The sequence below is a fragment of the Fukomys damarensis genome, unplaced genomic scaffold (genome assembly GCF_012274545.1).
Source record: "Fukomys damarensis isolate Sample0158 unplaced genomic scaffold, DMR_v1.0_HiC HiC_scaffold_32, whole genome shotgun sequence".
NCBI classification, from domain to species: Eukaryota; Metazoa; Chordata; class Mammalia; order Rodentia; family Bathyergidae; genus Fukomys; species Fukomys damarensis.
Window position 1 is genome coordinate 36213247 of NW_022900944.1, and position 23988 is coordinate 36237234.

General features: G+C 37.2%; 1 protein-coding gene across 2 annotated transcripts in view; it reads left to right on the forward strand.

Moving 5' to 3' along the window:
• The window catches only part of Ap1g1 (adaptor related protein complex 1 subunit gamma 1), a 79618-nt gene extending 61482 nt beyond the window's left edge, over positions 1–18136 (forward strand). For both annotated transcript variants that reach the window (XM_010644470.3, XM_010644471.3), the window contains 10 exons: positions 1783–1905; positions 2119–2208; positions 2920–3047; positions 4507–4611; positions 5286–5427; positions 5768–5894; positions 11811–11918; positions 12041–12201; positions 15525–15623; positions 16506–18136. In XM_010644470.3, coding sequence (XP_010642772.1) covers positions 1783–1905; positions 2119–2208; positions 2920–3047; positions 4507–4611; positions 5286–5427; positions 5768–5894; positions 11811–11918; positions 12041–12201; positions 15525–15623; positions 16506–16607 — 1185 coding nt within the window. In that variant the 3' untranslated portion in view covers positions 16608–18136. The remainder of the gene's footprint in view (positions 1–1782; positions 1906–2118; positions 2209–2919; positions 3048–4506; positions 4612–5285; positions 5428–5767; positions 5895–11810; positions 11919–12040; positions 12202–15524; positions 15624–16505) is intronic.
• Positions 18137–23988: the final 5852 nt, after the last annotated feature.

Here is a 23988-nt window from a genome sequence, read left to right on the forward strand (position 1 = left end):
TTACTTGTATTTTCTTCCTTTTTATTGGTACCAGGTGTTGAACTCAGGACCTTGTGCTTGCTAGGCAAGCGGTGGCACCACTGAGCTAAATCTCCAGCACCATTACTTGTATTTTCTTATTATGACTATATGATTTTTATTCTTTAGCCTTTTAATGTGCTGGATTATACTAGTTGCTTTTGAATGTTGAGCCAGCCTTCCATATGTGGAATAAATCCCCTGTGATCATAGTGTTTTTTTGTTTTTTTTAAATACATGTTGGATTTGATTTGTTCTGTATAGACCTGTATCTATATCTTTTTCTCTTTTTCTTAAACTAGAGATTAAATCCAGGGAGTCCATGGCTATCTCCCATTGCTTTTGAAAATTTTATTTTGAGATAAGGCCTTCCTAAGTTGCCCACACTGACCTCAACTTGTGGTTCTCCTGCCTCAGCCTCTTGAGTAGTTGGGATTACAGGAATGTGCCAATATGCCCAGAAATGTTTTGCTGATAGTTTTTGAGGACTTTTGTGCTTATGTTCATGAGAGATACTTCTCTTTAGTTGTCTTGTGACTTCTTTGACCCACATTTTAATTTAGAAGTGTGTTAATCTCCAAATGTTTTAGGATTTTCTAGGTATCTTTATATTACTAATACTGAGTTTAATGTCACTGTGGTCTGTGAAGACAATTTGTATTATTTCTGTTCTTTAAAATTTGTTAAGATAGTCTTTATGACCCAGAATGTGGTTCAGTATGAGTTTGAGAATGGTGTGTTTGACCATTTCCCAGACCTTTTCTCCTGTCTTTGTTTATTAACAAGAATAAATTTTCCAATCACTTGGGATTTATTTTTTGTTTTTTTTTTCCTTTCCAAAGTATGTGACGTTAGGCCTGGTCTCAGTCTTATAAATCAGTTCTACTCTTCTGTCAGTAATGAGAGATTGACCAAGGTCGGGCATTATCAGGCATGGGTTCCACTGTTTGTGTGTCCTATGTAGCCAAATTATAATGCTCTAGTAAGGTCAAGATTTATTTTACTCATGGGTTAAATAGCTTTTACTTTGTTCCATAATCGTGGATACTATCTACCTCAAATTCTCCTAGTCAAGAAGACATCAATGAGACCACGTTAAAAACAAAAGCATGGATAGTCTTTTATCTCAAGAACTATTGATTGTGCAGTATTTGTAAATACCGATTTTTAAAAGACAGTGATATTTTGAGTTTGCTTTTAGAAAGTTAGTAATACCCTTTTGCACTCCTTGTGTATATTCTCACTTTTCTCATAGTAATAGTACCTACTGTAGTTTATCCATATGATTTTGCCAACAGTGTTGAGAGTTTTGAGAAGGGTATAATTAAATTCCCAAACAATACTACTTAAATTTTCAGAATTTTAGGCCTTACCTGTTTGGAGCAGAAAAGGTCTTTTTTGATGCTTTTTTATTGTAGTACCAGGAATCGAACTTGGGACCTTGTGCTTGCGAGGAAGGCCACAGAACCACTGAGCCAAATCCCTGGCCCCCTTTTTGATACTTTGAACTGTTCTATTTTACTTTTAATTTGGACAAAAAGGTGGTTTTCTTTTTTGATAAAAATTTTAAAACTTGAAATATTTAAATAAGATTGAAATTTGAGCTACATGTGGATCTGTGAGTTGGAACTAGGTTTATCTTTGAGAGGGGTTTTTTTTAGTCATCTCTACAAGAACAGCTGGTAAAACAGTTGGTTAAACTGTTCAAACATTTGTTAGCACTGTAGTGTATTTCTAGTGGTAACTCCGCACATTTCCTTTCAGGCAGGAAGTTACGTTCGTGATGATGCAGTCCCCAATTTGATACAGTTAATAACTAATAGTGTGGAGATGCACGCTTATACTGTCCAGCGCTTGTATAAAGCAATTCTTGGTGATTATTCTCAAGTAAGTAATCTGGTATTCTTTCTGTTTGGGAAAAGTTAATCTTTATTTTCCTGGCATGTCATTATTACTAACATTCTGTGTGTGCTTTTTTTTGTTTTTGTTTTTGGTACCGGGGATCGATATGTGTGCTGTTTGGACTTTTATAATTGGTTGACCTATAGTTTTCCTTAAGTGTTTTTGGGAAAATTGAACTTTTTGACTTTCTTTTCACAGCAACCTTTGGTACAAGTGGCTGCATGGTGTATAGGTGAATATGGTGATCTTCTTGTATCTGGCCAATGTGAAGAGGAAGAACCTATTCAGGTATTCCTTGTTGTTCCTGATTAAAGAAGAGAGAAAAAAAATGTTTTTGGTTATAGGAATGTAGTGTTTAATAGAAAGTGTAGGTTGGCCCTTGAAAACTTAAAAAAAATTAATACTAGACTTATACTGAGAAATCTGTCGTTTTTGGAGATGGAACTTACTGAGTCTTTGTGAGATTAAAAAACCCTTTAGTGGGATGGGAGATATTATTCTGTAGTTGAGAATGTATAGCCCTGGGTTCAGTCCTAGCACCAAAAACAGACCAGACAAAGCAATACTGCTTTAGGCCCCACTCCTTTCCCTAACAAATTGAATTACGGTTTTTCATATCCTCTGGATGGTAAGCAAGAAGAAATGAGGTAAGTATCCATGTTTCCATTTGCTAATTAAAAGGCTGACATTTGAGAAAGTTGTGGCACCTACCCTTGAACTCATAAATCTTTTACTTTTCTTCCTCTACACCTGCCACTTAACACTGTAATAAGCCTCTCAGTTCCCGGTGATCATGTTCCCATTTTTTGTTTTTACCTCCCACTTAACCTGCTTCTCACTAATGTAGTAGCTTTGGGTAGTTGCCCTGGCAAAGCACAGGTTGTGTAGGTTGTGTTAGAGGCTTTTGTAATGGTGGGCAGCATCCTCTGACTTGATAGTTAGATGTAGATATTCATTGTTAATATTTTCTGCATGATCTTTTTTTCCCCCCATCTTCAGGTAACAGAGGATGAAGTATTGGATATTTTAGAAAGTGTGCTAATCTCTAATATGTCCACCTCTGTGACACGAGGTTATGCCCTCACTGCCATCATGAAGCTTTCAACTCGATTCACTTGTACTGTAAAGTGAGTACTGAGGAAAAGTAGAGTCAATAGGTTGTTTTGTAATTTTGAGGCAGGTGGCAGAACCACTGAGCTAAATCTCCAGCCTTGTTTTGTAATTTTGAAAAACGTTTTATTGTGGCAAATTTCAAGCATATACAAAAGTAGAATGATAAAATAAATTTTCATTTACTTACTATCCCATACTCAGAGTGTTCAAGTCATAGTTAATCCTTTGCTCTCTCACTACCCCACCCTACATATGAAGCAAAAAGGCTTTTTTTGCTGTCTTTTTGACTTTTTTTTTTGGTACCTGGCATCAAACTCCAGTCCTTGTGCTTGGGTGGCAGGTGGCAGAACCACTGAGCTAAATCCCCTGCCCATTTTTTGGCTTTTTGATGCAGGGTACTACTATGTAGTCCAGGCAGACCTTGATCTTGATACTCCTGCCTTAGCCTCCTGAGTGCTGGGATTACAGGCTTGTGCTACTTGACAAATTTATGTTTTTACAATTAGATTTCTGGCATTTCTTTTTCTTTTTTAAATGAGAAGTTATTTCCCTATATGAGGGAGCTGATTTATTATAATATTTTTAGATTTCTGAATAGGAATAAAGTCATGAGTGTTTTGGTAATTAAATCTTTAAATTCTACTCCTTGCTGTTTTGAATAAAAGTGTTTTTAAGTTATTTTAAGTTAAGCATATTTAAGGCAAATATAAAACTACATTTTTCTACTTAACTTTTTATTGTAAGGGCTTTGAACTTGTAAGAAGTGACATTTTAAATTTGCTTTTGATTGTGAATTAGAAGAATCTGGGGTTAGCATTCTAATACCAAAGGTTATTTTAAATTTTAATGTTAAAAAGGAGAATGAACCTGGTATGATGGTACATCCCTATAATCTCAGCACTTGGAAGCCTGAGGCAGGAGGATTGCTGTCAGTTTAAGGTCAGCATAGTCTACAAGGTAAGTTCAGGGCCAGCATTTAAAAAAAAAAAAAATTAGAAAAATAAAAAGAATGAATCACACATGTTTCTTCTGTGACAAATTAATAATTGGCATTTTAGAGAATTTTAGAGTGTTGGATTTTTAAAATTTTTTTGCTTTGGTACCAGGATCAAATGCAGGACCTTGCGCTTGTAAGACAGGTGGCGGCACCACTGAGCCCTAGAGTGTTGGATATTTAATAGACAGATCTAACATAATTACAATATATGATAGTGACTGTTTTATGAAGGTAGAGAAAAGATGTTTTGTTTTTGAAAAATTATGTAAATTAAGAAAGTAGTACTTCAGAATTTTAGCCAGAAAAGTAATTAAATATTCTCCCTGGGCTGGGGATTTAGCTCAGTGGCACTGTGCCTGCCTTGCAAGCATGAGGTCCTGAGTCGATCCCTGGTACCAAAAAAAAAAAAATCTTCCTGATTGTTCATAGATTTGCTTTTAGCTGTTTGTTTTCATTTGATTTTCTTTATCCCATAGCCGAATTAAAAAAGTGGTTTCCATCTATGGAAGCAGCATTGATGTGGAGCTCCAGCAGAGGGCAGTAGAATATAATGCACTTTTTAAGAAATATGACCATATGAGGTGAGCAAGAAATAAAGCATTATACACACAGCATCTTGAGATCCTGAATAAAGTGTCTAAATAAGACTCCTTGTGCTTACTTAATTGGGACTCTCAATCCTATATAATTCTCATTAATTGACTATCTGTGCTTTGCTTTGTATTCTGCCTAGCATCTAAAGAAAGAAATTGACACTGTTCTTTCATTTCTACTCCCCTAAACCTCCCATCCTTTCAGTATGTAAAATTTGCATTATTTTCTGTTTTATTTGGTTAACAAGTAAGAGTTGTAATTTTTTCAAGAGAAATCATCTTATTCAAATCCCATTGCTATTAATATTTTGGTGTTTGCCAGTTTTTTTCTTCTCTTGTACAGAATCTTTCTTCTTAGGGGCTGTTAATATTTATTAATTTACTTTTCTTTGATTCTGATCTCTTCATCACTGAAATACATGTTTTGGGATTTAGGTGGGCACTTTGTTTAATCAAAGTTCTTTATTGCCCTTAATCCAGTCAGAAATTTCAGTCACGTACTCTTGTAATCCACCTTCTGTTCTAGTGTATGTGTGGTGGTGGTGTGGGGGTGAGTGGAGGAAGATGGCTTTTTGTTAGGCTTCAAAGTAGTAAATAGTGATTGTTTTGGATAGGGTATGTAAGTTCACTGCCTAGAATTTAACCACTTCAGATTCTTGTAGGTCGGCCCTACTTGAGAGAATGCCTGTCATGGAGAAAGTGACCACAAATGGCCCTACTGATATTGTGCAGACAAATGGAGAAACAGAACCAGCTCCACTAGAGACAAAACCACCACCTTCTGGGCCACAGCCTACCAGCCAGGTAGCCTTTCATTTGCTTCTCTGAAGCTCCTGATGATCTTATAGTCCCTTATAGCTTATTTCTTAGTTGATTCCATTTGATGTTTTTGGATTGGGTAATGATTCCTTTCCTTTTTTTTTGGTTTTTTGAGACAGGGTCTCACTATGTAGTTGAAACTGACTTGGAACTCACTATGTAGCCCAGGCTGGTCTCAAACTCACAGCCATCCTCCTGCCTCAGCCTCCCAAGTGCTGGGATTACAGGCGTGCGCTACCACGCGTGGCCTTCCTTTCCTTATTTTTTAAGAACCAAAAAAGCTTTATATTAGGTGTCATAAATGAGGTGTTATTTCCTTTTATAGGCTAATGATTTATTGGATTTGTTGGGAGGAAATGACATAACACCTGTTATTCCAACTGCACCTACAAGCAAGCCAGCATCTGCTGGTGGAGAACTTCTTGATTTGCTGGGAGACATCACACTTACAGGTGAGGCCATGCTGGAACTATTTAATGCCTGGATAGGGACTGAGGCCTTAGAGAAAACTACACTGACTACAGTATAGACTTTCAGTACATAAATCATTTGAAGGTGGAAGAGACTGAGAAGCAATCCTCACGACATCTGGGATATAAGATGCCATGGTAATTAATGCTCCAAAGATAATTCATGGAGACTGCTTGAAGGCTAACATTTAATTTGAGAAGAATAAATTATTCATGGTGTTTAAAGATAGATGGATAGCCTAAGTAACAATAAAATCCAAGTTATCTCTGTCTTTATTTGGTATCTTACGACATGTACTTCAGGTTTCTTTCTGTTCATGGTTAGTTTTTGATAAGTATGACTCTTTGTGGTGAGATATTAACTTTAATACCTACCTTTGTTCCTCCCTTTCACCCTTCCTGTAATCAAAGCCACCAGAGTAGAAAACCATCCATATATAATTCAAACATTTTTTTCATTTAAGAATGTTTTTATTTTTGTTCATATATAGTAGACATTTATATATAATGTGTCCAGCAGTATTATGAACTTCTAAGTCCAAGACTATGTGTACCTTTCATCCTAAATTGCAGTATAAAATTACTAAAATGTCTTCAGAAATACAGTGGGTGGCATCTGCCACCCATTGAAGGAAAAAGGAAATCGAAAAAAGATTGAAGGAAAAAAAAAATAGAACCAGAAATTACAGCATATGACCTCAGGTAGAAAACAACCATACAATAAGGCTATTGAATGGTTAGCTAGGCTTTCGGTCACAGGCTAAATGATTTTTTCTTATTATTTATGTCCTATTAAAATTCAAAATGCTATTTGTTGAGTACTTTTTGAGTCGTTTATGTGTAGTCAGTTTCAAATCCTCAGATGTTAAAGACAACTGGAAAAATATATTAATATATAGTCTTCATAATTCTAATTCTAAATGGCTAATATTTTATCAAGAAGTTAGCAGTACTACTAGGCATGGTAGCTCATGCCTGTAATTGTAGCTCTCAGGAGGCCAAGGCAAGAAGTTTGCTGAGATTTTGAGGCCATCCTGAGCTATATAGCAAGACCTTTCCTCAACACCGCCCCCAAAAACCTAGAAAAGCAGTTTGACTTATTATTTAATTTCTTGGGCATTTTGTTTGTAGATTTTTCTAAACCTATTGCTTTGACAAATATCTGTTTCCCCTTCACTTTTAATTACTTAGTCTAAGTTAGTTCTGAATCTGGTCAAAATATAGATGATTAATATTTTTCTCATGAAATATTTGTGAGGATCGCCAATCCACTGAGCTCATGACACATAGTAGCCACTTGGTAAATATTCCTTAGCCTTTATTTAATTTTTTTTTTGGTTCCTGGGATCAAACTTGGGATCTTGTGCTTAGAAGACAGGCAGTGGAATCACTGAGCTGAATCCCGCCCAGCTTTTATTTAATTTATATGGCCATCAGTTTCACTGTACACTCAGAAGAGTTTACATTATTACTTTTTAAAAGACTTAATGGGTGAAATATTTGAACTGTTATTTTGTTGATTTTTTTCAATCATGGGGGTATATGTTCACATATTTGAATTAGAGATGAATTTCCTTTTTTTTTTTTTTTTTTTTTTTTTTTTTTTGGACGGGTTTTTTTTCTATTTTGGGCTTGGTTTTCACTATGTAGTTGAGGATGACCTGGAACTCACTATGTAGCCCAGGATTGTTTCGAACTCACAGTGATCCTCCTGCCTCAGCCTCGCAAGTGCTGGGATTATAGGCATGCGCCACCACTCCTCTGAAGTCCCTGCTACTTGGGAGGCTGAGGCAGGAAGAGTGTAAATTCTAGGCTAGCCTGGGCAATTTAACAAGACTGCCTCAAAATAAAAAATGTTTTAAAAGGCTGAGGATATTGCTCAGTGGTAAAGGGCTTTACCATCCAGGGCTTCACAGGGCTTCATCCATGCTAAAAACATATGCTGATCTATTTTCAAGCTGAGTGTGGTAGTACATTGGCTGTAATCCCAGAACTCTGGGAGGCATGTGTGAAGCCCTGGCTTAAGTCCCCTCTGCTGCCAAAACAAACAAACAAAAAAATAAAATATTAAAAAGCCTAAGCTTTTTCTTATTCACTGTGTGTGTTTTTCCACTGTAGTATACTATATAGCCTTAGCCTTCACAATGTGTTTAAAACACATTTTCCTATTTGCTTTACATTTTTAAAGTTAAAAATTTTGAATTCTAGATTCTTTAATCCATCTTTACAGCTATATGTTATTGTACTGTAATTCAAACCAGGGAATATATGAAAATAAATAAATTCATGGTGCTGTGATTGGATTTAGAGCCCTTGCACTGAGGTGCATCCCCAGCCCTTTTTTCACTTTTCAGTACTTAGAGACAGGGCCTTGTTAAGTCACCAAATTGACTAGGTTGGACTCAAATTTGCCAACGTCAGTCTCCCAGGATTCTGGGATTAGGTATGTGACCACCTCTCTCGGTTTGAAAATAGAGTAGCATATGTTTTTAGAAGGTTGGAGCAGTGAGTTTGTTATTCCTCACACTGCTTACTTGTACTTTTATAGTGGGAAAAAAGTAAAATCTAAACGAGTTTGGGATTCATATGTTGCACATATATATTGGCTAGTTTCTGGTTTTCTCTTGACACATTTCTGATTTTTTCCCCCAGTACTGGAGATTGAACCCAGAGTCTTTTCACTCAGCAACATTTCTAACACTTTTTTTTCATCTTTTTGAGTCAGGGTCCCACTAAATTGCTAAATTGCTAAATTGCCCAGGCTAGGCTCCAATTTGTAATCCTCTGTCTCAGCCTCCCAGAGTCCTGTAAATACAGGCAGCGCCACCATGCCCAACTCTAAAGTTGTTTGAAAATGGGAATTTGTAGGAAAATGATTTGGTTAGATTTAGGAAAACTATATGAATATTTCTTTGTGTATATTATGTCCCAACTTACGAATATTCGAGTTGTGAACTTTCATAGATATGAATGGACTTTGCATTTGGTTTTTTAACGCTTTGCATTGTTTTTTTCATGTGAAAGATATTTAAGACTCACTTTGCCAGACTTACAAAAGAATCTGACTTACAGATATTCTTTTGGAATGGAACTTGTTCATAAGTCAGGAACTTACTGTACTTCATTGATATTCTTTGGTGTTCTCATTTGTTTTTACTTCTTTGCCTAAATCATGTGTATTTCTACCCTCTTTGGTAATTTTTTGTATATTGATCTTGTACCCCTATCTTTAGTGTCTTTTTTTTTTTTTTAAATAAAAAATATCCTGGCCTTTCTTTACTGTGTTAATTCTTTTCTTCAGAGGGTTGCTAGAATTGAACCCAGATCTTTACATGTGTTAAGCAAGTTCACTCCCACTCATCTTAAACCCCAAATGCTTTTTTATTTATTTATTTTTTGTTTTTGTGTTTTGAGACAGGGTCTCACTATGTAGTTGAGGCTGACCTGGAACTCACCATGTAGCCCAGGCTGGTCTTGAACTCACAGCGATCCTCCTGCCTCAGCCTCCCAAGTGCTGGGATTACAGGCGTGTGCCACCATGCCCAGCCCCAAATGCTTTTTTAAATGGTATAGTTTTAGTTTACTTTATAAGTAATTTACAATCTCTTTTAAATATAAAATGTATTCATGGCTGAATTTTCTTAGGCCTCTTTTTAAAATTTTGGCTTCTCTCAATTATGGTCATATTTATCCTATGGCTTGCCTTCTTGTGTGACCCAAAGACTTGTTCTTATTTGAGAGGGATCAAATAAAACGATAATGTGCTAATCTCCCCCCACTGTGTAACACCTCTCCCAGGATTTTACATTAAATTTTTATTGTGCAATATTTCATATTTTAAAAATTCAGTGATTATCTTGATATACCTAGCATGTAAAGTAAAATATTGTTAAAAGGGTTGCTTTTTCCTATGTGCATTTTTTTTCTCTTCCTCATCCCATTTCCTCTTTTCAAAAGAAAATTTTTCCCCCTTTTTGTTTTTTTTTGAGATAGGGTCTCTCTACGTAATTTGGGCTGGTCTTGAACTCACTGTAGCTCAGGCTGGCCTTGAACTTGAAGCAATCCTCCTGCCTCAACCTCCTGAGTGCTGGGATTACAGGCATGAGCCACCAGCCTGGCTAAAAATCTTTTTCTTTTTTTAGTGCTTTTTTGTGTATGGTAGGCAAGTGCTTTGCCATTGAGTTACAGCCCTAAGCCCTCATTTCCTTTTGACTCCAAAGCTAACGGCTGGTTTTCCTAAAGCTTTGTTTAACATTACCGTAAACCATTCCTGGACATTGTTTTTTATTTTATTTTTGGTACCTTGATTGAACTCAGGACCTTGTGCTTGCCAGGTAGGTTGAGGTATCACTGAGTTAAATCCCCTGCCCTCCTGGACATTCTTGATACAATGTATACTATTTTTTGCCTATTTTTACTTTAGAAATAGTATCTAAACTGTGTATAATGGATGCTTGACTATAATCCTAGCACTCTGGGAGGCTTCTGGGAGGCTGGAGCAGTATTGTAAATTTTAGCTCAGCCTGGGCAGTTTTGTGACTTAGTGAAATCTTATTTCACCAACTATAGAAATGATCCCTATTTCAAAATAACAAAAAAATTAAAAAAGGGCTGAGGATGAAGCTCATCAGTGAGAAGGCCCTGGGCTCAGGCATCATGCAAAAAACAAAACAAAACAAAGTATCCAACTGAATGTATTCTTACTTTATTGATAAACATTATATTTGTGAGGATAATCCATGATATTCACATTTTTTTTGTTGTTGGTTATGTTCAGTATTTTATCATGTCAGCACACCACCATTATTTACCCATTACCCTGACAGTGAACATTTTGATTATTCTCAATTCGCTGTTAAAAATTATCTTGCTGTCACTTGGGCATGGTGGCATATGTCTGTAATCCCAGCACTGGGGAGACTGAGGCCTAAGGATCACTGCAAATTTGAGGCCAGCCTGGGCTAGTAAGTTCAAGACCAGCCTGATCTGCATAGTGAGATCCTGCCTAAAAAATAAAGTAAATCTTGTTGTGAACATATTTTGTACAAGTATGTGTACATATGTAAGAATTCATCAGAATTATTCCCAAGGGCTGGGCTGGGTGGTGCCTGTAATTTTAGTTGCTTGGGCAGCTGAGCTATAGGGAATGTAGCTCAGTGTCTCAGCTGGGAGAGATTTAATCCATAGAAGCCGGGATTGCTGGGGAACATTGTCTGATGCACAATTCAGCTCTCTATGACAAAGAGTTTTTTGTCCTAAAATGTAATTAGTGTCAAGAAAACTTAGTTTAAGGGTACTGTATACTGTTCACCTCTTCTATAGCAAAACTGTCTAGTTTGGTTGTGACAGTTTACATATCTATAGCAGAGTTTAAAGGTCCCCTTTGTTCTTTATTTTTACCACTATCTTGTATTATCAGACATTGAAGTTTTTATATTTTGATGGATGTGAAGTAACATCTCATTATGGTTTTATATTCCATTTCCATCATTGCTGTGGTAGTAATATTAAGTATCCTTTTCACAAGTTTCTTTTCATGTACATCCCCTTCCTATGAATTGCTTGTTCACATATCTTACTGCTTTTTAATTGGTTATCTTTTCATCAGAGGTTTGTAGAAGATAAGTATAGTTCTGAATGTCTGCATTTGTTATTTTATAGCAGAGGTTTTCTTCTGCTTATGATGCCTCATTTTTCTTTTTTTATTAGTTTTTCCTTGTATTTTTTTAATGAGCGGGAGTTAAATATTTGAACTTTTAAAATTCCTCCATTTAGGTCTGTGTTATTTGCTTATTGTTTAAAGAATTCTTTCCTTAACCTGAGAACTTAATAATCTTCTGTTTTCTTAGCTTTGTCATGCTGGCTAAGGTTGACTTTCCATTGGACTATTTCCTTTAGGTGCTCCAACTGCTGCTCCTACCCCTGCCTCAGTCCCACAGATATCTCAGCCCCCCTTCTTGTTGGATGGGCTTTCATCACAGCCTCTCTTCAATGACATCTCTGCAGGTACATTTATTGTTGTTACCATCATCACTTGGAGCACTAAGATGATTATTGAGGAAAAGCTGTAATAATTCTTCAAGCATTAGGCCAACTGCAATAAGACTGATCTTCCTGTACTTTCCTAGGCATCCCCTCCATCACAGCATACAGTAAGAATGGCTTGAAGATAGAATTCACCTTTGAACGGTCAAACACCAACCCCAGTGTAACAGTGATAACGATACAGGCCTCTAACAGCACAGAGCTAGACATGACGGACTTTGTTTTCCAGGCTGCAGTACCAAAGGTACTACCTGCAATATCTTCTTTGCCTTTTTCCTTTGATTAAAGTTCAGCTGATTTTTTTCCCCATTTGGTAAAGGATATATATTAATGTCTGGAGATTAAATTTGTAAATTTAACTTCAACTAACAATAGTGAAACTTATGAGTCATTGAAACGTAATTTTAGTAAATAATTTTTACTTGGTTACAGATATTCTTGTGGTTGGTATTGTAGAATAAAGAAAGGAAATTTAATAGTAATGAGCAGAATTCTAGAGGGTGGTCAGGTAACGGTCCAGGGAAGATAGGTTCAATAATATTGCAGAGGGCTGGGGATTTATAGCTCAGGGGTTTCACCGCCTGCCTCACAAGTGCAAGGTCCTGAGTTCAATCGCCAACACCAAAAAAAAAAAAAATTTTTTCAGAGAGGACATATAAAAAATTCTAATACAGAATTAAGGGCCAGGGATTTAGTTTAGTGGCACCATGCCTGCCTGGCAAGCACAAAGTCCTGAGTTTGAGCCCCAGTACTGGGGGTGGGATGGAGGTGGGAATTTATTAGAATTAAAGTTAACTAAGATTTAGAACTTTAGTAGAGCATGGTGGTAAACGCTTGCAATCGTAGTGCTCTGGAAGGCTGAAGCAGAAGAATGGGAAAATTAGAATTCAGCCTGGGCAATTTAAGGAGACTATGTATCAAAGTAAAATACTGTATATTAAAAAAAAGAGCTGAAGACATAGCTCAGTATGAAGGCTCAGGTTCAATCCCCGGTATCATTTTTTTTTAAAATTGAGTTTATTGGTACGTTTTAGGGATGCAGTACAGTTACATTCATTGTTGGGATCTTGTACCTCTACATGACAGGCCTTGGTTCTCATTTTTTCCCCTTGTCCCTGCCTTCCCGGTATGTTTTTTTTTAAAAAAAGGTCCTTGCCTATTGGCATAACCTTCTATTCATTCAATCAGAAATAAAATTTTCATCTCTTTAAGTGATAAATATTCCTTCTTCATTGGAATGCAGTTTACTATTGATATGTGACTATTTTTGTAAATTGTGGTTTTTATATCAAATCTTAATTTAAGGGGTATTTATGTCTTTTGGAATAATGACATCTCAAATAAAGAAAAGTTTCAAATGAGGTGTGGCAAACTTAGAGAATAATTTTATTTCAGGATATATCTTCTCTTGCTATACTTAGTTCTGCTGATATAGTGGAGAAACAGCTGTAGACTACATATAAGTGAATGGCTGTAGCTCTGTTCCTGTAAAAGTATTTGCAGAAACAGATGTTCGGCCATGCTTTGCCAACCACTGCTTTAGACTAAGTTTACCTTGCAGTAATATGTGAAATATTGGCATTCAGAAAGCATGTTTTTAGAGATTGAAGATATTTGTAGATTATAGTGACTTTCAAACTTTACTAAGAATTTTTAGGAGTCAGAATATGTAGTTTGTTTGTTTTTTTTTTCTTGGTACTGGGGATCGAACTCGGGACGTTGTGCTTACGAGGCAGGCAGTGGAACCACTGAGCTAAATCCCTGGCCCTGTGTAGGTGTTTTAAAAGCAGTAATGTGAAATGGTTAAGAACTACTAATGAGTTCTAGAGCAATTCTGTTTAGAATTCTCTTTAATACTGATTGTATGACATGAAGCACATCATTTAATCTCTGTGTCTCAGATTCTTTATTTGCAAAGGGAACAGTGATAATAGCTACTTCATAGGGTTCCTTTGAGGAATAAGCAGGTTTTTGTGCTGGTTACTATTGGACACATTTTTCATATATTCAGTGCTCAGTAAATGTTAGCTGCTGCATTTTACACGTATTTCACCTTTGCTATTAAAGCCTGACCTTGGAGCCTAGCATGGTATCACATGCCTGTCATCCTAACACTCAGGAAGTTGAGACAGGCAGGTCAGGCATTAAAAACCACCTTGTAAGACTGGGGATTTAGCTCAGTGGTACTGCTGCCTGCCTGGCAAGCACACGATCTCAAGTTCAGTCCCAAGCACCAAAAAAAAAAAGAATACAAAGAAATGAAATTTAAGGGCCTGAGATGCTGCCGCCTGCCTTGCCAAGTGCAAGGTCCTGAGTTTGATCTCTGGTACCAAAAAACACGACCACCCTGTGCTACATAGTGAGCTTGAGGTCAGCCAGTGAAGCACTCTTACAAACGAAACAAAGCAAAAATCCATGGCTTTATTCTTGGGGCTATAATGCATTATGATGGTATATCTTGAACTTCAAAATGTCACACTTTATAGATTCTATTATGTATTATTTTCATTTTTTAATATCTTGGAAATTGGAGTGCATTTAAAAATTATCTTGTAGTTCATTGGGTATTGTTTTCTTTCTCAGTAGTACATGAAATGACGTGAATTGATATTATGAGATACAGTAGTAATGAGTAGCATTTTAGCTTACATAACTGATCTCGACAAAATAATTACGAGTTAGACCTGATATAATTAATCTGCTTTGAAATTGAATCTTTACTTTCGTAACTTTTGCTTTTAGAGAAGACTTCTCTGTTTGTTTTTCTTAGGAAAGATTTTCAAAATCCTGCTATGTAGAATAACTACTTAGTGTGGTATTGTTTACCTTAGGTGCTCATAACGTGTTCATCACTCATTCCTATAAATAAACAAAACCCATCAGTATTCTACAAATTATGGTGTTTGGTTCATTTAGATCTTTTGATACACAAGCTAGTTCTCATGTGCTTTTTCTGTTAAGGCCTTATGTCCTTGATGAAGGGATCCTGATGTTCCACTTACATATTAACAAGTTGTCTGTTTCAGGCCTGTCCTTCCCCTCTCAAGTAGGAAGAAGTCTTGACACATTCCAGATTATACAGGCTTTAAAAAACAAAGGTTCAAGTCTCTGGGGCCTAGTCATCCAGTTATATAAAAGCACAAAGGCCTATAGTCAGTGACCAGCATGCTGTTTTGTTAATTTTTGAAAGCTTTTTTCTTGGTTTCTTTGTTTTCTGCCACAGGTACTTATTTCTTACTTGCATAGTTGGTCAGTTACTTTTGAGGTGCAGGGATAAGAATTGGTTACCTTTTAATAGGTAGTAGCTAAAATTCCTTGTACCAGAAAGGGCAGGATGGTTCACTACTAGTTTTCGTAATCAAAGATATAACTGTGTTTTTACAAATACAGTGAGTGACAGCCCCCATACTGTGTATTGCAGGTAGTGGAAAACAAATAGTGGTCAAAATTAGGATCAGTCTGTTACTTGACTCATTAACTGGGCATCTAATTTTTTATTTGTTGACATCTCTGATATAACACTATGTATTACTTTTTCTGAAGAGTGTCTTTTGTTTCACCCCCTAGACATTCCAGCTGCAGCTTCTGTCTCCTAGCAGCAGCATTGTTCCAGCATTTAATACGGGGACCATCACACAAGTCATTAAAGTTCTGAACCCACAGAAGGTAAGTAGCACATTTGAAGCCAATATCTGAGCAGTGTGTAAGCTTATTTCCTAAAATAAATGTTTGCTTTATTTCTCTGAGGTTTTCTGACTCAGAGAGAAAGTAACAATAAAAATTCCTGGTCTAACTTCTTGGTTCTTTTGTAGAAAATAAATGGAGCTCAGAGACATAAATGGATTTAGTGACATCTCACTAAAATATAACACACACCCCCACCCCCAATCTGAGGGGCTCAGTGGTAGAGCACTTGCCTAGCAAGCCTAAGGATTTACCTAGGTTTGCTCCCTAGCATTGCACAGATGTGTACACACTCATTTATTTGTTCATTCCCACCCCCTTGAGAATTAAACATATAGCTTTGAGGAAAGGGTGAAACTTAAGACATTTGTGTCTGTACAAAGCTTGGAATCTGAGGTAAGGGCATTTGTTGAACCAAAGACCCACATTTACCGCTATAATTAGTAAGTATGAAAAGCAAAATTTTAAATAGAGCAGGCAAATGAAAAAATAGCTTCAGAAATTGTAATTACAAAATATTTTTACTGTATCTTTTCAAGGAAATAAAAAGGGGGCTCAAAATGTGGCTCTGCAGTAAAGGGCCTGCCTAGTATTTACGAGACCCTGGGTTTAATACCCAGTATATGGAGGGAGGGGTGGTGGTGGTGGTGTTTGTGGAGCCAAGCAGGAAAATGTGTACCTTGTAGTTCCATTCACTTGAGAAGCTGGGACAGGAGAACTACTTAAGCCCAGAAGTTCAGGGCTGCATAGCAAAACTTCATGTCAAAAAAAAAGACAAAACAACAAAACCCACTTGTGGACTGGACAGATTGTGATTTTAATTCACAGTATTTATTACTTTGTGTTTCTCTTTTCCTTTTACAGCAACAGCTGCGAATGAGGATCAAGCTCACATATAATCACAAGGGCTCAGCAATGCAAGATCTAGCAGAGGTGAACAACTTTCCCCCTCAGTCCTGGCAATGAGGGTTCGTCACCATTCTCATTCTTTATCCCACTCAATCGAAGGAACTCTGAGAAGGAGGTTGTGATTGCTGGCAAGTTCCCCCCAACTGTACCACGGGCATGAGGAGCTGAAGAGAACTGCTGAGGAGGATTTTTTTGAAGTTATGGCTGTCCTTGAAGCGTTGTTAAAGACTGCGGTCCTCTCCTCCACTGTTGAGGCTGGCTGCTTCTGGGAGGCTATTTTGCACTCTTCCTTCTCTTCTCCCTTTCTGCACTTCTCCACTTGTCCCACATTTGCAGCCAGCATCAACATTCCCTGGGCCGCTGAGGCCATAAGCAGCTGGTCTGGAGGAGAGGACTGGAATTCACGGCGAGAAAACACTTCATCTATGCGGCAGAGTGACCCCTTCTTTCTACTGTTGTTTCTCTGTGGACTGGGCGTGGTGGGGTATTTGTTCCTCATGAGCTGGGTTACCACCTTCAGGCGCTTTTTACATCTGGCATTGAGAATGGAAATGTTACAATGGACATTAGGGAGCCCTGCCTTTTTCTACTGGTTCCCCCAATATTTGAAAGAGGCTTGAGGTTCCTGGTAGCCTTTTCCGTGCATTGCTGTATACACAGACACACACATGTATGTATGTATGTTTGTTATCAAGAACTGGTCAGATCTTGAGAGGTTATTTGTAAACACTGGAAAGATGCAGTTAAAAACAGCTTTTGTTGAAATTTGGCATGAAGGATATGGTGCTCTATTTGTAATAGAAACTTCCAGGGCTCTTCCAGCTCCCCTTTCTCTCCATTCTTTAGCTGTATTCATGAATACTCCCTATGATTTTCAAAATTGATTCCCCTTAAAGTGCAGAGTGGATACCTCCTAAAAGAGGCATTAATAGTTACTAATGACCACATTCCCACCACCAGTTTTAAAGCTTATCCCAAGCCCATCACTTGCCCATTTGAACTGTGGTAAATAGGTGGAAAGAGAAATCCACCAATTTTAAAGAACAGACTCCTTAACAAAAACCTGTGCCCATAGGAAGAGCAAGACTCATCCTGGAGCGGATGGGAGTCATCTTGTCCATTACTCCAAACTTCCCGTTTTATTTCCAGAGCCTGGCTTGGACCTTGGCATTCCGTTTGAATTCCTTCTTTTAACTGGAACATTTGTGTTGTATCTGTAACACTGGCACTGAAATAAAGACCACACGGTTAAAGAAATCTTTCCTATATTGTACTTAATGGTGTTGGAATGAAGCCTTGTAGCTTCCTTGCCCTCTATGTCAGAGGAAGTCTTATGTTCACCATAAGGTAGGATTATCCTTTCTGAGTCTAAGAAATTGATCTCTTGAAAGAGAACAATCTCTCATGAATATCTGTATTAAAGATTTGACCTTTTTTAACTAGTAAGAGTGCCGAGTGCTTTTTAGAAAGGATCCTTGTGTTACCAAACCTTAAAATTGAGTTTCTGGAATGAGGTGAAGTTGACTCTGGTACAAGTTGGATGTACTATGTATGTTCAAGTATACATGCACCATGTCTTCTGTATAGTAGAAGAAAAGAAAATGGGCCCACCTTGCTCTTAAAATGTTTGCAATTGTTACTGTATTACATGGTATAATGACTACTTTGGCTTCAGTCTTAAACCTGGATACAGATACCCTTTCCCCCCTCCATTTCACCATGCCTTTACTTAAAATCTTCAGTGTCTTGTCAAACCTAGCTCTGTATCAGATGCTAGACTATTCCTAACATTTGACAAACTGGAGTTGAACTAAAGGCTCTAAAAGGGAAACTTTCTGGTCTTAATTTTGTATAAGAGCAAGATTCTGATAAAACTTACTCCACTGGCTAAATGGTTGGCTGAGTCAAGAACAGGATATTATCTCCTGCTTACAGTAGGTGTGGACTAGCACACACTTCTGACAACTGCTGTGCCTGTGCAATGGAAAATAGCCTTTAAAGGTTTCTTCGTAGACTGATTGCATTGGATGGATATTTAATGCTGTGAAACATGATAGGTTTAACCCAATGATGGATTTTTTTAATAGAATTTGTCTTAACATTCCTCTTTGTGTAGAGGCTTTATTTTCTCCCTTACATTTTTTGCTAACCAGCTCAGGTTTTTTTTGGTTGACATGAGTTGAATCTGAAGAAATCTGCTCAAGACTTTGCTATGAGACAGTGCTAGCTAATGGTACTGGAAAGTCTACTCTGCTGACAAAGCATCTACTTGGTGATCAGAGTTTTGAGTTAGAGCTGATGAACATCCATGGTTTTGTCTAGAAGGAATAAAATATCAAGGCCTTAACACAAAGGGTGCTGTGATAGAACATGAATTGATTTCAGAGACTGAACCTGAGCACCGTACTGAAGGACTAGCAGCCAAATAACTGCCTAGGATACTGATGGTTATGAAGACTGTTTCAAATGATTGGATCTTTGAAAGCTTCAGCGTGCCTTAGTTTCTAGGATCAGCATTAGTTCTCCTCTCACTTGGCCTTGCAGCTAAAAGGAGAAATCTCTTAATTTCTGTGAATACTTGCGCATTTCAGTAATTCTTTTTCCCAACTACAACCATTTAAGGGGGAGCAAATTTGGATGGATTTTACAACTCCAGGGCCATTGTGATGAAAGGGTGATTTCTCTGGTTATTTAATAACCCTAGGGTGGTAAGCAGTGAATCCTCACACAGTTTGACAATTTCACAAGCACTTATACCTCTTCATTTCCCTTTTCAAGAGTAGTTTGTAGTCTGTCCTCCAAACCACCTCCAATAATCTTAAAAGAATTAATTTAATTTCAAGTGTAGGAAGGGTGCTCTCCCTGAGAAGTTTCACCCACAAAGCTTTGGTGCTGTTACTTTACGGTGGCTTAGATAGTCATGAGAGTTTTATGCTGTGTATAGTGATCACCTGTTAAGGTTAAGGTCTTTCTTATTTAAAGAAACATTCCTCTAACATTTGAGAGGAATCTTTCCTCGTGCTAGGTTAAAGTTACAGTTTTTACTCTTTGTCCCACTCATTTATGAAAATAGACTTTTAAAACTGTCCAGCACTAATGGTTTGAATATTTACTATATGACATGCTTTCCATTTTTATATCCTCCTAGAAGAGGTTGGAAGTTAGGGAATACTACTTCTGAGGTTCAACTTCATTATCTTCTACATTGGAATGTATTTGGGCCATGAGAACTTGAAGAATGAGTATGAATGTGTATTTCTTTTTCTAGTGAATGTATTTTTAACCACAGTGTCCTAAACAATTAGCAAAAAGTGCATATTCATGAACTTTGTGGTTGGGGAGCAGTTGTATATGTTGGTGTATTCATGAGTTTGGGAGTGGGGAGGATCACTGAAGAGAGATTGCTCAGAGAGTTTTGAAGTTTAAAACATTTTTGACCAGCTTTGTCTTGGGAGGATGGAGCTGCTTCTAGAACTGGAAGTGAAAAACCTTTTCAAGCAATAGCAATGAGTGGGTCCCACCGACAGCGTTCCAGGACTTGGAACACTTAAAACGAAGGAAATGCTGAAGCAGCTTTCTCAGTTGCTTCATGAACTTCCATGAGGCTGATTCTGGCTTCAAGATGGAGCATTGGAGTTTTGTTTTTATTAAGAACCTGCATTTGCGCTTTGTGTGTTTTGTTTTTGTTTGGGGACCTCATTGGAAAGAGCTTCTGAACTCTTTCCTTTGTGAACTTTGTCCCACTGTGTTCCTGTAAAGTCCTTTTTTCTTTCATAATGTAAGTTACATTTTCATTAAGCCCCATCACATCTTCTTTACTGTAAAAATATTAAAAGGCTGTTTCAAAGTGGGACAGCTAAATGAAGTTCTAATTATTGCAGACATATTTTTGAGATGTAAAAAAAATTAAAATTAAATAAGTCTTAGAGGCAAGTGAGGAATAAAATGGATGTAAACATTTACATGGGATGCATTAGAAATCTGTGTGTATTGTCTTTTGGTTGAAACAAATTATGAACAGTGACTAATAATAAAAAGTCAATACTCAATGATTTAAAATTTGCTTCCTTGCTTCTTGTAAGTGAATTAGAAGCCTTGAATGAATTTGTATTTCTGAGCTAAACTTACCTGTTCCTTGTATACAGAAATTTCACCAATAGAAGAATCTAAAAAACTTGTAGGAGTTGTAGACAGTGAGTTTTAAGAGCAATTCGACTTTTTAACTGTACTATGATTACTTCTATGCTTATTCACATAGGTCCATTTTCAAGGCAAAGAAATCATATCAAGGTGAAATGTATATTAACAGTGGTGATGGGGTTTTAATTATAACATTTTTGTAAATTATTACAGGAAAAAGAAAGCTTAGCAAAAATGAATTATATTTTACACAAACTTTAAAAAAATGTATTAGTTCTTTTCTTGAGGTGGAAGGCTTTAGGTTTTCTATTACTCTGATGGTCCCTGATAGTCCCGTAATTGAGAAAGGGGAGGATGTGGCAGTCACTTGATTGAAAAAGGGAAGCATGTAGGCCTTGGCACAGTTATCAGGTTTAGGCAGAAGTGCTCTTTGGCACTGTTTGATAAGCAATATTTTATAATCTTGCCTTTTATATGGCTTAGATAATTCATCTTTGTTTTTAATATTTACTTGACACATGTAATTAGATGAAAATTTAAAAGCTATAATGAAAACTAGCCAGTAAACACTAGATATATTTCAACAATACAGTCAATAGTGCTTAGATTTGAGCTTGATTCCAATAGGATTAAATTGTTTAATCACTTTTAACAGTTGCACGCAAAGGTATCACCTTCACCTGCCCTCATATTTGAGGAACAGGTTCAAATGACTTCGTGGTAAAGTCCTTGCCGCTCAGCACCACAAGAAAATGAAAAAGTTCAAGGAAAAGTATTCTTTCAGATCTTGAAGCCAGTAAATACTGTGTGTTTGTATGTAACCAAGGTAAAGAATATCTAAATCTGCTTAATTTACAGTAGAATAACAATGGATTTAGGCCTAATGATGACTTTGTGATTGTTGAAAGAGTGGGAACTAGACATAAAATATGTCATATTCTTCCTCTATGAAAATCTGATAGAAATGAGCTTTCCTTCTTTAGACTTTTTGTTTTGTAAGGAAGATTGGAAAAAACTCCTGCATAAAGAATGTAAACTGTATGCACAGCTGCTATAGGAAAAATGTAACAATTCAAATGACTTTTCTGTCTCTTGGCATGATCCAGTGATTTTTGTAATGAACCTGTAGTGAAGGCAGATGGATTTTTGCACAGAAAAAGAAAAATTTATTTTTAGAGTTAGTCTCAGCTGTTTACAGAAATTATAGTTACATAACCCTTTGCATACATAATGCATATTGCCTTGAACTGGGGGAGAGCATAAATATGTGACCTTTGTAACAAAGTATGCAGTGTATGATTTGAAAAGAAAACTGGTTGTCACTACTGAGTTGGATCATAAATCATGGGGACCTTTAAAGGTAGCTGTATCATAAACAATCCCTTGAAACATTTGGGCTAGTTGCTTTTTTTTTTCCCCCTTAAAAGAGTACCATTGCCAATGTGAAATAGTAAATACATAATTTTTAGCATATGCTTTTATTCCACATTGGCACTCTAGCCTATTATCCCATTAAGGAGATAACTATGTGCCACTTTCCCCAGCATGAAGTCAAACTTTAGTCTTGGGAAAAGATCTTTTCTTGCCCTCAGTAAAGAGCTACTAAAAAGAAATGGAAATGGTAGTAATGTATAATACCTCAGGCAATAGACATACAGTGTTTTGTTCTGTTTGTTTTTGAGACACGGTCTTGCTTTATAGTGCAGGCTAGCCCTGAACTCCCTATAGCCCAAATTGGCCTTGAATTCACTGCTGTCCTCCTGTCTCAGCCTCCCAAGTGCTGGGTTTAAAGGCGAGAGCCATCATGTCTGGCTGCAACAGGCATTTAGAAACAATGAACCACAGTTTTTTTTTTGTTTGTTTTTTGTTTTTTTAATCATTGTCTGTGTTTGTTTAAGGTCACTTCCAGCTCTATATGGTGCCTGTCCCACAAAAACCAAAATTCTTGCTGGAAGAAATTAACCAATAAGCTCTGAAATGGAAATCCAAGTACATTTAGTAGCTTTCTTGAAAATAAGTTCAAGATTGAAGGAAAACCCAGGAGAATTAACAATATAAGAGCTTTTTTCACCTTATACCAGACTCAGAGATATTTTTAATCATTACAGTGATTGAAGAAATGAAGTTTACTGGAGATTGGAATTTTGATATATGGAAAGTAATGTGAAGAATGAAAATAGTGACTACTTCTACAGAAAAAATAATTTGGCGTCAAAACATTCAAGAGCAAAATTTTGTCTTGGCATGTAAAAAAATTTCTGAGTGGATAAATATCTCAGAAGGACACACTGCATTGTTAGATCTCAAAGGTCTCCTGTTTTAAGCCTATAATTAGTATTAGTATTCTAGACATAGTTTGGACTGGGGAAGCTAAGCAGTGGATAATAGGTGATGCCATCTTAGATTATTCAAAGATTGGGAAGTTAATGTTTTTTGTTTTTAATTCCTTACAAGTTGCTTGAAGAGGAAACATCTGTGTAAGATAAGCCCTAAAAATCAGAAGTTTAGAAGGCTCTTGGGAAAATGTAGGAGGAATTGAGTATATCACGGGAAATTGAGTGAACCTTAAATTTGGGATTTCAGAATTATAATGGCTATATGAATCCCTATTTGCTATGCACATATTAATTTCTTCCACAGTTTAACAACCAAAGGCTCTAATAAAGGGTAGAATAGTTGTGGGATCAGGCTGTATGATTCCAAATTTGCCCAGCCGACCACAAAACTACCACTTGTAGGAACTAAAAGAAAATAATTCACTTTTAAAGGGTTTTTCTGAATTAGAATTGCAAATACAAAAATGACTCAGGCCATATTACTGCTTGAGGCCAAGAACAGAATCCTGATGATTTTGCTAGATGAGGAGAAAGGGGAATTGATATATGGGTGGGAGGAGTGGTAGCGTTTTGTACTCAAGGGAGGGTCGAAATTGCCTAAGAGGCTCCTGAGCATCTCCAAAAGGAACAGGAGAGGACCTTGCTAAGATTAGTAGTCTCAATAGTTCGTTCAACAGCTTTGCCAATGCGGGCAAAAGCCCAGTTTGGGAGTAGAAAGAGAAAACGTCTTGGAGAGGGAAGTTTCTAGAGCCACCCAGGGCGGAGGGCAGCAAGGGGTCGCAGTTGACAGGTCCAGGCCTCACCCACACCTCTTCTTCCTGCTGCAGCTTCGAGGGCAAGCACGGCAACAAAAACCCTCCCTGCGCTCCAGTCCTCCAGACTAAGGCTGGACAGCGGAGGCCGCGGTAGCTCCGGGCTTCACAGCCCGAGGAGCGGCCGCTGGCCAGCAGAAACGCATCCGG